We start from the raw sequence: 16,122 nt of genomic DNA, 5'->3' as shown, positions 1-16,122 counted from the left end.
ACAGTGATGTATTTCGGTGCTATTTCATTGCTACCACAGTGAATATCTCGGTGATGTAGACTCGGTTCTTCAGTATCTCGGTGCTACCTTATTATTATCACGGTGATTTGCAAGGATCAAAGTATGAAGAAGAATGACAAATTTGAATTGATGGATGGAGGTAGCCTCGATTCTAAGTTGTAAGGGTCTTGTTCGTTTCATCTTGAATCTACTGAAGGAAGAATTTTGACTGGGATTTCCCCTAGAGTGGGGTTTTGCCCTGGCAGCGTGCCTAAACCTTGTGTACTCTTTTATTTGTTGCTTGGCATTAGTCTTGATGATAAGAAAAGATAAATCGAAAGAACTAATAATAATAATGAAAACATCACAAGGGACATTCCTCCTCCTCCTCCTATTGAGAAGAAGGACGATGACATAACCCTACTAGAAGGTCCTTTTGTGCCTGATCCTGAGATAGATATTGTTGATGATACCATAGAGCTCATGGACCCTTTGGATCCTCCTCCATGTGATCCCCCTGCCAAGAAGAGACCACATTGGCTTTGTGATACATTACAAGATGTTGAAAGACATGTTGTTGCCAGAGGGACCTTTAAAGAAAGTAAGAAGCCATGTTGATATCAAGGTTATGTTGTAGCTATGAGCACCATCATACAAGCTGAGCCTCCAACTTTTGAAGAAGCAACGAAAGAGCAAGTCTAGAAAGATACTATGGCTAAGGAATATGAATCTATAGTGAAGAATGATGTGTGGGAAGTTGTTCTAATACCCAAAGGGAAGTCTGTTGTAACTTCTAAATGGTTGTACAAGATCAAACATGGAGCTAATAGAAGTTTTGAGGAATATAAGGTGAGGTTCATAGCTAGAGCTTTCTCCCAGAAAGAGGGAGAGGACTATGATGATATATTAGAACTTGTTGCCTGCTATACTACTATTCGATCAATTGTTGCCCTTGCTGCTAGTCAAGGATGGATACTTCATCAGGATGGATGTGAAGATTGCATTTCTTCATGGCATACTCCAGGAAGAAGTATATGTTGAGCAACCACAAGGTTTTGAAGTGCATGACAGGAAGCCTCGCGTTTGCAAGTTGGAGAAGGCACTCTATGGATTGAAGCAAGCCCCCAGAGCTTGCTATGCCCATATTGATAGCTACTTGATGCAGCTTAGATTCACAAGAAGCAATGCTGACCTGAACCTCTGCTTCAAAGCTAAGTTGCTGAAAACGCCTAGGGGAGGACCTGGAAACGCCGTTCACCGGATCTGAAACGGAATCTCGTACGAAACGGGTCTGAAATGTACGGAATACGTTTTTTTTGCCATTTTTTAATTCCCATTTCCACGACCGTCGTTTTTTTTCCGCTTTTTGGGGTTTTTTTCGCAGATTTCGGTCTGTTTCCGGAAATCTGGATATGGATCCAATAAAATCGTGATCCGTATCCAGATTTCCAGAAACAGATCAACCTTTTGATCGTTGGGAATGTTCCAAAAAATGAAAATCACGTTTGCAGTTGCACTTTAAAATTCGGGCGGCTATTAGTATTCACTTTAGGGTTTCACCGTTCACGGTTTCACCTTCACGCTGTCCATTTAACATTTTGTTTTTCACTTTTTAACATTTTGCTTTCCAAACGTGGATGACCGCATTGTGCATTGGAGCCTGGAAGTGGAGTTTGAGCTTGAGGAGTCGTCGGCGGTTGCTAGTGGCCACGCGTTGGAGTTTTCGTCGTTCGAGGGTCAGCATTCGAGGTCGTTGTGCGGCTGTTTTCGTTCAGGGGTCATCGAGTTTTCAACTTTTCGTTGGTCGAGCTCGGGTCATTGACTGCTTGCTTGTCCGTTGGAGAAGGTTAGAAATGATAAATCATAAATCTCGTTGACTTACAATTACAAAGTTACAATTACAGTTTCTGAGTTTCGTAATCATGTTGCCAAGTTCCATTAATAACCGTAATCCCTGAGATTAATAAAATGGCAGTTGTTGGATGTCATACATTCTTTCAATTTTTATATTATTTTGTGCACTATTCCTGTTATAAGAATTCACAAACTGCTGAATGCCCTAGCGGTTTGATAAATCCTTAAGCCCAAAATTGGATAAGACAAGTGTTCATTGTTTTCACATAAAGGGATATTACAAAAAATTTGTTTAGTTGTAGAGAGCTACATTTTTAATAAAACAAAATTAGTTAAATTACTAATCATAAATGAACACAAAGCCATGCTTCACTATTGCAATTTTTTTCATGGTTTGTTTATTTAGCAAAAAGCATGTTGACTAGTGGCTTTGTAAGTTTCTCTGTTGCTTCCTTAGGTAGGTCCATCACTAGCTTAGAAGTTCAGTGTTTCCACGTGCTCCAGAAGTTAGAACTGGTGGACTGTTATCTTCCATGGGCTTTTCAAAGTTTGAATTAACAGAATGAAGTTTTTAACTTGATTAGAATTTCCAGATTGTTCACCTTTTGAGCTTTGACAAGTGAACAACTATGTTACAGTTACATAGCTCACTTGGTTATGTTTCTAATGCAATAAGTAGTCTTTTGACTCTTGAGTCTTGAGTCCTAATAGTTAAGACCTCTTGTCACTTGTGACCTTTTTATTGGAGCATCTGATTCTTACCAAACTTTTAGTTTTAACTTTTAATAATGATTTTTTTTTCAAGGCTTGTAAGTTCGTAACTTGTTTTGAAATAATACATATTTGTCAATTTTATTTTGCAGTTTCATTTACATCATCATCATCATTCATGGCAACTTCATGTTCATCCATTCGTGAGGCAGAGACAGTGGAACATGAAACTGAATCTGCCCCTAAAGTTGATCAAAAGTCACCACTTTGGAAATATGTAACTATTGTTGGGAAGATCCAAGGAGGGGGATCATTGGCATGGGTTTGCAGTGAGTGTAAAAAGGAGTATAAGGGATCATACACACAGGTTAAAGCACATTTTCTTGGGTTAAAAGGCATTAGGGTTCAAATATGAAGTGGCCCACCTAAAGCGAATGGAACAGATGGAAATGGTTTAAGCAAGGCAAAACTTGCAAAATATCAGAGAGAACAAGGCAAGGTAGATGCTAAAGCAAATGAGGCAAATCTTGCCTCCCATTTAAAACACCCAACAAGGTTGGGAGCATCTTCATCAAAGCCTCCACTTCATTCTCATGGAATTGTTTGTTCAAAGTGGTCAAATTTGGGACCGCTTGAAAAGAGTTTTAATAATGACGCTCGAGAGATAACAGATGCAGCTATAGCCCAATGCATTTATGCAAATGGTCTTCCCTTTAACCTTGTGCGATCTCCTTACTGGGCAAAGATGATAAAAACAGTGAATGAAGCCCCAAGAGGGTACAAGAGCCCTGGATATGAGAAGGTACGCACCACATTGTTGAGTGCTGAAAAGTTAGATTTGGAGGCTAAATTAGGCCCCATTCGTCATTCATGGCTCATTTCAGGGGTGTCCATCATTTTTGATGGATGGAAAGATCAAAGAAATATGCCTTTGATCAATGTGATTGCTCAGAGCCCACAAGGGGCAATGTTTTTTAAGGCAGTGGATTGTGAGGGGCAGACGAAAGATTCTCAATTCATTGCTAACATCTTGATTGAAGCAATTGAATTGGTGGGGCCTGAAAATGTTGTCCAAGTAATAATTGACAATGCAATAGTGTGTAGAGCAGCAGGCCTAATTATTGAAGGCAAATATCAGCACATCTTTTGGACCCCTTGTGTTGTACATTCATTGAACCTCATGTTGAGCAAGATGGAGAAGCAAATTGAGTGGATTCGGGATATTTTTGAAGAGGCAAAAAAAATTCAAGCCTTTATCACAAACCACCGCATGTCTCAAGGCATCTACAGGGAATTTGCTAAGTTGGAGCTCCTTAAGGTACCTATACTTTAAATTTTATTTCATAAATTCTAATTTCTGACTCTAAACTCAAATATCTAAGTTGGATTCTCAATTGTCATGATTCGTGAATCATAATAGTTATTCAATCAAATTATGATTTTTAATTTGTTGAAATTTGGAACATTGGCGATTTAGCACCTACAGGTTGCCGAGACTCGATTTGCTTCTCACATCATAGTCTTAACAAGGCTTATGCAAGTGAAAGATGCATTACAATCAATGGTATGTAGTTCTCTTTGGAATCAATGGAGGCAATCCCAATCTGATAGAGCACAAGCAATGAAACGGTGGTTGTTGATGATGAATGGTGGGATAGGGTGGAGTACCTCTTGTCATTTACTAAGCCAATTGTGGATTTGCTCTGTATGTTTGACACAAATATGCCTAATTTGGGAGAGGTGTATGAAAGCATTGATTCTGTGATAAAGAAGATAAGGTTGGTTATAAATGCCAAGGAGAATGACCCGGATGAATTCTTTTACAGAGAAGTAAAAGATATATTAACCAAAAGGTGGAACAAGATGACCACCCCATTGCACCTTTTAGCCTATGCAGTGAATCCAAAATATTATGCTACAGAGTTGCTAAGTGATCCAGAAAGAACTGCACCAAACAAAGACCCAAAAGTCACAGAAGGATTTAAAAATGCTTTTAGAAAGCTTTTTGTAGATCCCGAAATTGGGCTTCGGATTCGTGCACAATTTTCTCATTTTGTGGGATCAGAGGGTTGGGGTTGTGATATTGAGTGTATGCGGGACAAGACCAGATTAAGTCCAATTGAGTGGTGGAACTCCTATGGTGGGGCACTTCCACATCCAAAAATTGGCCATCAAGGTCGTGTCACAGGTTGCTAGTTCCTCTTTAGTAGAAAGGAACTGGAGTACATACGACTTCATCCATTCAGTGAGGCGAAACAGATTGAGCTCTAAGAAAGCTAAGGAACTAGTGTATGTTCATTCAAACCTTCGCCTTCTGTCACATAAGGGAGATGAATACAAATTTGGGCCCACCAAATTATGAGACGTGGAACCAGAGTTACCTGACTTGGATATGACATTGAATGTCATGTCTCATATGAATTTGTTTGATGCGGAGTCACCAATAGGTGGATCTTCAAGTGGACATGGCAACAATGTTCCCAGTCCCACTTCTAGAGAGGATGTGGAACCTTCTAGTGGCATGAATGAAGACATATTTGATGATATGTAAATGTAATCTGTGATGGTGTTTTAACTTTTAAACTTTTGAACAACCATATGAATTATGAATAATGATAGTAGACTGCCAGTCATAGTTCATTTTGTACTTTGTACTATGTAGTAATTAGTATGCATTATTAATTTTGGTAACGATGGTGTCACTTGTCATGTTGATAACTTGATGATTGAAATTTGAAACAAAAACTTGATACTATGTTGAATCATGAATGTTATAATAACCGTTAATCAGACAATGTTTATGCGGAATTAATGATGATGAATCATGATAAATCATAGATGATAATTGATTATGTATTTTCAGTCTTTAGATCTAATCTAGATTCTAAAATATGAACGATAATATGAATTTTTTATATTTTAAATTTTTTTATATATATATATATTATTTTTTTTATTGTGTCGTTTCCTGCCGTATTGTATCCAGATTTTTTGAAAATTTGTCAATCCGTTTCAAACCCTGTATCTGTATTCGTTCCTGTATCCTTTTCAGTGCAACTTAGCTTCAAAGTTGTACAAGGTATGCCCCTTACTTTGGTTTTATATGTTGATGACCTATTCTTGATAGGTGGTGAGCCTCCGATGCTCTAGTGCAAGAGGGAGTTGGTGTTAAATTTTGGGATGTTCTATGCTAGAGCAATTTATTTAAATTTTCACAGTTAGCAATCACATCAGCATTACGATAAACTGCAGATAGAACATAAATATAATATGCAGAAGACAAGCCAAGACAAGAGGACACAAGATATGGCGCGAGCCAGGGACAAACCCCACAATGTGTGGGGAAACCCTTTGATCAAATCTTCTTTTATCTTCAAAGTTCAGCAGAGAAAGAGAGAGAGAGAGATAATACATTTACAACAGAAGTCAACACTTTGACTTATCTGGATCTGAGCATAGATCATTTCTTATAATGATGAGATCAGTTGAAGACATTCTGTTTCAACTGAATCTCCAAGGTGACAACTTCACCTATCCATTTCGTTCATCTGCTGCACCTTACCGTGTAACACCATCATGCTGCATCATGTATCTTCATGCTGCCCATACATCAAGTTGTCCATTACTTCATACTTCATGTTGCTCATGCATCATCATGCTGCCCTTGCATCATCATGTTTCAACACTACAACACTGTCAGATCTGCACTGATGAAGGCTTACGATCACCCAATCAAGCCTTCAAATTTGCTCCCACAGGATGTCCAACAATCTGATCCAAAACTAGTCAACTTCCTTGACCCAACACAAGGCACAAATTGATGTTCCAATCTGTTTTCACTGCTGTTCCTAACTGTGACTGGTTAGGGCATCCATATGCTGCAACAGCCCTTAACCAAGTCACCAAACAGCCTTCAAAAACAGTGTCCTACCCTTGTATAAGTCCTCTGCCTCCACGCTGTTGATTAGGGCTCAATCTAGCCACCAAACAGTCCCATGCAATGCCTTTTCAGTGGGCTTAGGGCCTGCGGCCTACCACAGATGGCTTCCTGTACCCACGGCCTGCTGAAACAGAGTTTCCAGCCCATACATAATATTCAAAACAGCCCAGAATTCTGTCTCCTTTATTGTGGCCTTTCTGCTGGTTAATTTTCACTCCAAAACAGTCATAGGAGGGACCTAAAATGTTCCTTCTTCCTTCACTGGAAATGCCCTTACCTGTGCCCAATAAAACAGAGATTTAGGGCCCAATAGACTGCAGATTTAGGGCACCTCTGTTTAGCGGCCTCTTTGGACAACGTATAAGGGCTCTTTAGAACTGCAGATTTAGGCCTTCACATACGGCTGGTTCAGGCCTTTCCAACTGTGGCTTAGATAACCTTTATGACTGCAGCTAGATCTCGTTTAGGGTTTCCTTTCACAGCGTTCAAGCCTCCCTTTACTGCATTATGGAAGCCTCCTAGACTGCGTAGATTAGGGCTGCTGATTGACCTGCGGCTAGGGCACTTGAGCTCTAATGAGACTGCGGTTATGCCTTGTTTGACTGCAGCTAGGGTAAGGCTAGATCAGCCTTTAGAACAACGTATTCTCCTTTAGATCTCTCTGTCCACAAAACCCAAACACGTGGAGAGAGATCACAAGTGATGTGTGTAAAATGTCTTCAAGTTCTCTTCTATTTATACTAAAAACGTAGAAGTTGAATAGACACATCGGCTGGGCTTCTAGAGCCTACATAAGAACTGGTCGGCTTGATAATAATTACATAAACAAAATAAATTCATATCTCCATAAATACTTATCGGAATTGGATGATCTTTGGATCAATCCTACACCTCTCGACGAGAGGGATCCAATAAAGATATCAGCTGCCATAAATAAGCTGACCCACATGGAGTTTTGCCCTAGTTGCCAATTTAACACTCCCTCTCAACTAGGGGGAACTCCATCTGCTGATCCATATGTCCGACTGTACTATCTCTGCCATCAGTGCCCTGCACTGCTCTACCCATCTTTGTTGACTCTGCTAGCTCTGCTCTGCTCAGCTCTGCTGTCTCTGTTAGCTCTGCTCTGCTCTGATCTGCTGAACTATGAAGAAGAAGAATTGATCGAGAATGTCTCATACCATTCTCCATTGACCCGAAGTCAGACTCAGAGTGCGTACCACTAGTCCCAGACTAGTCTCAACCAACCCGAAGTCAGCGTCATAGTATGTACGACTCTCACTGGTCCCAGACCAGTACTGCACTGACACGAAGTCAGTCTCGGAGTATGTACCACTGGTCCCAGACCAGTCTCAGCCGACCCGAAGTCAGTGTCATAGTATGTACAACTCCTACCACTGGTCCCAGACCAGTACTATTGATCCCAGATCAATGGAGGACATCCTAGCATAGGGAGTACGGTAGATACAACGATGCGTCCATCGGTACTACTATGGTCCCTAACTTCATTTCCCTGCTCATTGATCAGATGAGAGGTACTTCCCATGAGTCCCAAACTGCATGCCTCGACAGGAGAACTTAATCAACCCTGTCCTCACAGAAGAACACATCAATCCTGCTACAATCGCCATGGAGAACACATCAATCCAGGCCTCACAGGAGAACACATCAATCCTGCTACAATCGCCATGGAGAACACATCAATCCAGGCCTCACAGGAGAACACATCAATCCTGCTACAATCGCCATGGAGAACACATCAATCCAGGCCTCACAGGAGAACACATCAATCCTGCTACAATCGCCATGGAGAACACATCAATCCAGGCCTCACAGGAGAACACATCAATCCTGATACAATTGCCATGGAGAACACATCAATCCAGGCCTCACAGGAGAACACATCAATCCTGCTACACAGGAGAGCAAATCATCCTGTTCCACGAGAGCGAATCATCTTGTCCCACAAGAGAGCGAATCATCTTGTTCCAGTGCGCACCACCAGGGGAGGGTGAGTCACCCTGTGGTCGTATGTTGCTCCAGTGGAACTGCAAGCCCCCAGAGCTCCCAAAGCTCAATGTATGCAACATGCAGGACCCTTTTACAAAGGTCTCTTGATGACTCCAAGTCATTCGGGAAAATCACAAATTTGATCTTTCCCTCGGGGCTTTAGCGACCTGTATATCATCTCAGTGCGATGGAGCCTCCTTGCTCATCGACTTTCCATATCCCAGATAAGGCAGTATTTGATGTCTATCTGCTGGAGCAATTGTCAAATACGGGATTCCTCAATAATCGAATCCCATCTCTGGTTGTCACAGAGAATCATAGTGGTATTCATCATGTGTACAAATAGCACACTGAAGAGCTTCAGCAACCAGACTGCCTCACAGAAGGCCATACTACCAGCAATGTATTCTGCCTTGGTGGTGCTCAGAGTCACCGACTACTGCTTCCTGCTCATCCAGGATATCGAGGTAGATTCCAAAGAGAAACAGCACTTGAGAAGTGCTCTAGTGATCCTCCATACTGCCTGCCCACTCATCATTCGAATAATCATGTGGTTTCATATTTCCGGCAGTGTATCTCAATTCATGAGAGATTGTGCCCTGAAGATATCTTAGAAGATTCTTGGCACCAATCTAGTGAGGCTCAACCAAATATGAGCTCACCATGCTAATTGCAACACAGATGTCCAGACGGAGGTTCTTCAAGAACATCCACGCGAATGAGTTTATGAAACTCAGAGGCATTTCCCAAATCTGGTTCGACATCATTACCATATAACTTCTGAAAGTTAAGATCCTCGAGGCAGTCACAAGCTTGCAGCTTATCTTCCTACATTCAGAATCCAACTCCCTCTGTCTCCTATAAATGAGAGGGTCTGCACCTGTTAGACATAGGTGCCGGTACGAGAGGTTTATCATCCACAACCTTCGAGTAATGGTTTGGATCGGTTTCACTCCTAGTGAATCTCAGCTACATTAGACAGCTATCGATCCTCTCATACTACGCCCGAGGTGATTTTCTTCAAGCCATAGAGGGCTTTCTTCCATCTGTATACATGAGTCTCAAATTCCTCGGGTTGTTCCAAGCCTGTGGACCTGTTACATGAGGGGGAATGGACCCCTTGTAAGATTTTCCTTCGATACATCTCAGACATGTACCTACATGCTCTTTTGAATTTAGGCATCTCTGTCACCATCTAACTCATAGACCTCTGGTGCTGTGTCTATGGTCCCCAGTGGACTTCCTGCAACTTGATACAACCCTGAACTCAAAAACATCTTCGAAAATTCAATTTTCAAACACGTACCTTTCCATTGACGAATGCCACCATAAAACCTTTGACTTCCATTCCCTTTTCAGGATAGGTGGCATCGGCTCCAAGTGTAATCCCACGATTGTTTCCATCTCTGTCAAATTAGAGAGTGCACCCTTCTATCTGATGAAGTGCCTTGAAGCACTACAACCAATATGCCAGATTCCCAAAGAATCTGAAGGAGAGGGCCGTTACAAGATAACACTCCTTTATCATAAACAATATTTGGTTCTTCTTACCAGGGTTCATTGCTTCCTTGAAGAGTTGGCTGTGTCTTTGATGACCTGCATCTCTGTCATTCGAACACTCCTTTGCATAAGGGCCGAACTCATAACCAAGACATCTACCTTTCCATCCACCCTTATATCCGAACTTCCCAATGAAGTGATCTTTAGGTATACCATCAAAAGTTCTGTTATGCCATTCTAATAATATGCTCTGCTTCGACTTCACCCTAAGTGAAGTGTAAAGAACCCATTGATCCTTTTGTCTTGTCCGAACTGTCTTTGGTGATTGCTCTTTCACTCTTGCTTGGGCATTGTCTTCACCTCAGCTCCGATACCATGTTAAATTTTGGGATGTTCTATGCTAGAGCAATTTATTTAAATTTTCACAGTTAGCAATCACATCAGCATTACGATAAACTGCAGATAGAACATAAATATAATATGCAGAAGACAAGCCAAGACAAGAGGACACAAGATATGGCGCGAGCCAGGGACAAACCCCACAATGTGTGGGGAAACCCTTTGATCAAATCTTCTTTTATCTTCAAAGTTCAGCAGAGAAAGAGAGAGAGAGAGATAATACATTTACAACAGAAGTCAACACTTTGACTTATCTGGATCTGAGCATAGATCATTTCTTATAATGATGAGATCAGTTGAAGACATTCTGTTTCAACTGAATCTCCAAGGTGACAACTTCACCTATCCATTTCGTTCATCTGCTGCACCTTACCGTGTAACACCATCATGCTGCATCATGTATCTTCATGCTGCCCATACATCAAGTTGTCCATTACTTCATACTTCATGTTGCTCATGCATCATCATGCTGCCCTTGCATCATCATGTTTCAACACTACAACACTGTCAGATCTGCACTGATGAAGGCTTACGATCACCCAATCAAGCCTTCAAATTTGCTCCCACAGGCTGTCCAACAATCTGATCCAAAACTAGTCAACTTCCTTGACCCAACACAAGGCACAAATTGATGTTCCAATCTGTTTTCGCTGCTGTTCCTAACTGTGACTGGTTAGGGCATCCATATGCTGCAACAGCCCTTAACCAAGTCACCAAACAGCCTTCAAAAACAGTGTCCTACCCTTGTATAAGTCCTCTGCCTCCACGCTGTTGATTAGGGCTCAATCTAGCCACCAAACAGTCCCATGCAATGCCTTTTCAGTGGGCTTAGGGCCTGCGGCCTACCACAGATGGCTTCCTGTACCCACGGCCTGCTGAAACAGAGTTTCCAGCCCATACATAATATTCAAAACAGCCCAGAATTCTGTCTCCTTTATTGTGGCCTTTCTGCTGGTTAATTTTCACTCCAAAACAGTCATAGGAGGGACCTAAAATGTTCCTTCTTCCTTCACTGGAAATGCCCTTACCTGTGCCCAATAAAACAGAGATTTAGGGCCCAATAGACTGCAGATTTAGGGCACCTCTGTTTAGCGGCCTCTTTGGACAACGTATAAGGGCTCTTTAGAACTGCAGATTTAGGCCTTCACATACGGCTGGTTCAGGCCTTTCCAACTGTGGCTTAGATAACCTTTATAACTGCAGCTAGATCTCGTTTAGGGTTTCCTTTCACAGCGTTCAAGCCTCCCTTTACTGCATTATGGAAGCCTCCTAGACTGCGTAGATTAGGGCTGCTGATTGACCTGCGGCTAGGGCACTTGAGCTCTAATCAGACTGCGGTTATGCCTTGTTTGACTGCAGCTAGGGTAAGGCTAGATCAGCCTTTAGAACAACGTATTCTCCTCTAGATCTCTCTGTCCACAAAACCCAAACACGTGGAGAGAGATCACAAGTGATGTGTGTAAAATGTCTTCAAGTTCTCTTCTATTTATACTAAAAACGTAGAAGTTGAATAGACACGTCGGCTGGGCTTCTATAGCCTACATAAGAGCTGGTCGGCTTGATAATAATTACATAAACAAAATAAATTCATATCTCCATAAATACTTATCGGAATTGGATGATCTTTGGATCAATCCTACACCTCTCGACGAGAGGGATCCAATAAAGATATCAGCTGCCATAAATAAGCTGACCCACATGGAGTTTTGCCCTAGTTGCCAATTTAACAGTTGGCCTCTGAATTTGAAATGAAAGATGTCGGATTGATGCACTATTTCTTGGGCTTAGTGGTGTGGCAAAAGCCCGGTGAGATTTTTCTTTCACAAGGGAAATATGTTGTGAAATTACTGGAAAGATTTGGGATGGTAGAATGCAAATCTATGGCCACACAGATGAAGATGAACTTCAAGAAGCTGTGTGGAGAAGTTGTTGGACCTAACTTGGCAAATCCCTTTGAGTATCAATAGTTGATTGGGGCAGCGATGTTCCTTGTGAACACTCAACCAGACATATGTTTTGCAGTTAACACTCTAAGTCAATTTATGACTGACCCTTTGCATGCACACTGGGTCGTTGTTAAGCATGTGCCTCATGAGATATTTACATGGGACAAGTAATCTTGGTCTAAAATACACTGTCGGAGATGTGAGACTCCATGGTTACATCGATGCTGACTAGGCCGAAAATGTTATTGATAGGAAGACCACATCAGTGTGTTGCTTTAGTTTGGGTTATGCCATGATATCTTGGATGAGAAAGAAGCAGAAGTCAGTTGCTTTAAGCACGACCGAGGCAGAATACATTGTTGCTAGCATGGCAAGATGCAAGGTTGTATGGTTAAGGAAGCTCTTTGGAGAGTTGCTTGAGCAGGTACTAGATGTGATAGTTATATATTGCGACAACGAGAGTGGGATCTATCTGGCATAAAATCCTATGTTTCATGACAAGTCCAAGCATATTGAGATCTGATATCACTTCATCAGGGACATGGTGCAGAGAGAAGCCATAAGACTACATCATATTTCGATTAATGAGCCGATAGCAGACATACTCACCAAGGTTTTGCCAAAAGGGATGTTCTTGGTCTTTAGAAAGCAGCTTGGACTGATGGGTGTGACCCTCCCAAGTAAGGGTCCCGACTGATTGAGGACACTTAACTATGCTCCTCCCCCCTATTTGAGCTCACAGGGAGAGGAATTGAGTTGGAGATCTCCTAGGGTTGAGGGAACTCTGGACAATAGGATAGGGTGTGATCCTTACCCTTGTGGTAAGTAGATCTCGCCTATTGTCACTGTAGGGCGTGTGTGTGATCCTTGTCATTTATGACAAGTGGGTATCTCCCCCTACCTTCAAGTCTGGGACTTGGAAGTGTATACCCCAATTGGCATCCTACCCACAAGCTTGGCTTGTTGGGATTGTCCCTCCCCATCTAGCCAATGGGTGAGGAGACTTGGGTGTGTGTGTGATCCTTACCATTTATGGTAAGTGTGTATCTCCCCAAGTTGGAAAGGATGCAAGTGTTCTACCACTTGACTCTTGAGGGTCCAAGTGGGAAGGATCAGTGGACAATAGGATAGAGTGTGATCCTTACCTCTCATCGTAAATAGATCTCGCATATTGTCACAGGTCAATAGAATGGAGTGTGATCCTTACCTCTCATGGTAAGTAGATCTCTCATATTGTCACAGGTTAATAGGATAGAGTGTGATCCTTACCTCTCATGGTAAGTAGATCTCGCCTATTGTCACAGGTCAATAGGATAGAGTGTGATCCTTACCCTTGTGGTAAGTGGATCTCGCCTATTGTCCTTGGATATAGGGTGGTAGCTTGAGCTCCCCTATAATGATTCCTCCTCTTTAGATTTGAGAGTGTTCAGCAAATGAGTAGAGACGAGATATGACTTGATTCAGTGACGATGATGATGAAATTTTTGAGATGAGATTCATGATGTAGTCAGAAATGTCTCCCTAGTTGAGAGGGAGTGTTAATTTGGCAGCTCAGGGACAAATTCCCTCCATTGCAGAGCCTTCCTCATCCAAATAAGCCCCTACTAGCCCTTGGAAGAATTTAATTTGGTCAAGGAAAAATATTAAATTTAAGGTAAAACCCACAAGTGCACAAAAGTTCAAGTCGGCCTGGGCAAGCTAATTTTACCCCCTGACACACATAAATAGAGCATATGTCACGTCACTTTGGATCATCATCATCACACATCACATCTTCTCTCTCTTGCTTGGATTGGTTCGTACATGTTTGAATTTGGAGGTTTGAGCTCACACGGGAGAAGGGAAGGAAGGAAATTATGTTTTGGTGCATTAACTTTTCTATGGAGTGCGTTGACCAGCCTTTGACTTAGGTTGACTTGGAAAATATATGTTTTGGAAGGCTGAATTCATTGGGAAAAGGACTGAATTTTTCTGGGCATGTTGAATCACTTTGACCGCGGACTTTGACTGAAGTTGATCGTAGATTTGTTGAAGTTTGACCGCAGGATTTCTCTCTCCTTTGATCGAGCTTTTGTTGAATGTTTTGACTAAACATTGACTAGCAAAGAAGGTTGCATCCTTTGACTGTTGACCAAGCTAATTTGGAGGTGGTTTGACAACTGAATGCTGACTACTTAGGGCATCTTTTACTATTGTTGACTGTTGTTGACTTTGACCAAAAATTGTAGACTTTGACTTTGGATCAAATTTGAATTTTGGGCTCATCTCTCACTAAATATTGGTTAGTTGAATTAGATAGTCAAAGTTGTTGGCCTTTGACTCATTGTTGATGAAATGGAACATTGTATCTCTCTGTTGAACATTTGATGACAATCAAATAGAAAAAGAATTTTGAAAGGGTTTTCCCCCTTGTGGGGTTTTTCCTTGGTCTTTGACCGAATCTTGTGTCCGTCTTGCTCTTCTTCTTGGTTGTCTTCTAATGTGCACAGGATTTATTATTCTGTCTACAATTTTTGTTACTAGAAGATTGAATCATATTGGATAAATTTATTGCTAATTGAAGAAGAATTGGAATAAGTGATTGTGTGTTAAGCATAGAACAGTGGAAAATTAACACAAAAAATATACCATGAACTAAAAATATCGAAGCTCTACAAAAGAGAGGATGCCAAGGCTTGTTGGAGTTGGCAACCAAGGACGAGTGAGGGGGGCATGATGCAAGCTCATCATCAAATTCATTAAGCCTTGTGAAAGGGCTAATGCATCAACTAACGATATCCTCCGCAAAGTGACTGAGGTTGAGGAAGGACAGTTATAAGATCTTAAGGAGAGCACACAAACAAGGAAGCCTAGCTCTCCTAACATCCAAAGCCATGGAGAAGTAACTCCAATTAGAAACTTGGTTACTCATCAAAAACGAGGAAGTAGGGGGAGTAGGCTGCTAGTTGAAGGGAACTTAACTTTGCCTTGTGTTGATCTATCTATTGGCTTGTATTGTACACCTTGTGGCTTGGAATGACATCTCCTAATGGATCTCAGGGAGGATAATCTACCCCATAAAGGGAGTTTGAGGCAGAGCATCAGGCATCTCCAATCAAAAGTCTAAAGTATCTCAGGTGTAATGTCCCCATCCGTTTAGGAATCATAAGGAAGGGGATCCGCTAGATAATAAGATTCTCGTAGGCTAGGGCACAAAAAATTAACCAAGGGAACATGATTCACCTAGGAGAAAACATTAAAAAAGTTAAAGTGATGAAGAGAGGACAAGGGTCTCCTATGCTAATGAAAAGTCACTTTAAAAATATAAAGTGAGAAAACCCACTAAAATGACTTTATTAAAATAAAAAGGTAAAACAGTGGCAAAAGTTGTGAATGAATTATAAAATAAGAAAAATAAGGAGACTCTCCTCATTCTAGCATTTTGCCATTTGAGAAAAAGAAATTTGGAGAGCTCTTGAAGAAGAGTCTAGGGTTTTACTTGTCGGTTGCTTGTTTCGATGTTGAGACCATACACCCTAGCTAATTTGGGAGCAAGATCATTTAGATTTCGCCATTGTGCTTCATTGGAGAAGAAGATAATGGAGGTAAGTTGGTAACAGTGTTATCAGTTAACCTTATCTTCTAATATTTGGGTTTCCATATATCTATTTGCAAGTTGTGACTACACTTTTGAAGGGTCGAGTTTACTACAAGTCCAAGGGGTCGAGTTCTCACAAAGAGGCCGAATTTACTACTATTAGTGAGCCTGAGTTTACTTCTCTT

The 16,122-nt window shown here is 41.4% G+C and overlaps 2 protein-coding genes across 6 annotated transcripts in view; one reads left to right on the top strand and one right to left on the bottom strand.

Moving 5' to 3' along the window:
• LOC149143193 (uncharacterized) overlaps positions 1-4,761 on the top strand; it is an 81,605-nt gene extending 76,844 nt beyond the window's left edge. The window contains exon 3 of the mRNA XM_089448590.1: positions 4,487-4,761. Within this exon, the coding sequence (XP_089304716.1) occupies positions 4,487-4,761 (275 nt within the window). The remainder of the gene's footprint in view (positions 1-4,486) is intronic.
• The window catches only part of LOC149143192 (putative mitochondrial import inner membrane translocase subunit TIM21), a 376,722-nt gene that overhangs the window by 275,758 nt on the left and 84,842 nt on the right, over positions 1-16,122 (bottom strand). The window lies entirely within an intron of this gene.

Source organism: Pinus tabuliformis, chromosome X, assembly GCF_031772625.1.
Source record: "Pinus tabuliformis cultivar Carrire ecotype Pingquan chromosome X, CPIR1, whole genome shotgun sequence".
NCBI classification, from domain to species: domain Eukaryota; kingdom Viridiplantae; phylum Streptophyta; class Pinopsida; order Pinales; family Pinaceae; genus Pinus; species Pinus tabuliformis.
This window is presented reverse-complemented; position numbering and strand designations above follow the sequence as displayed.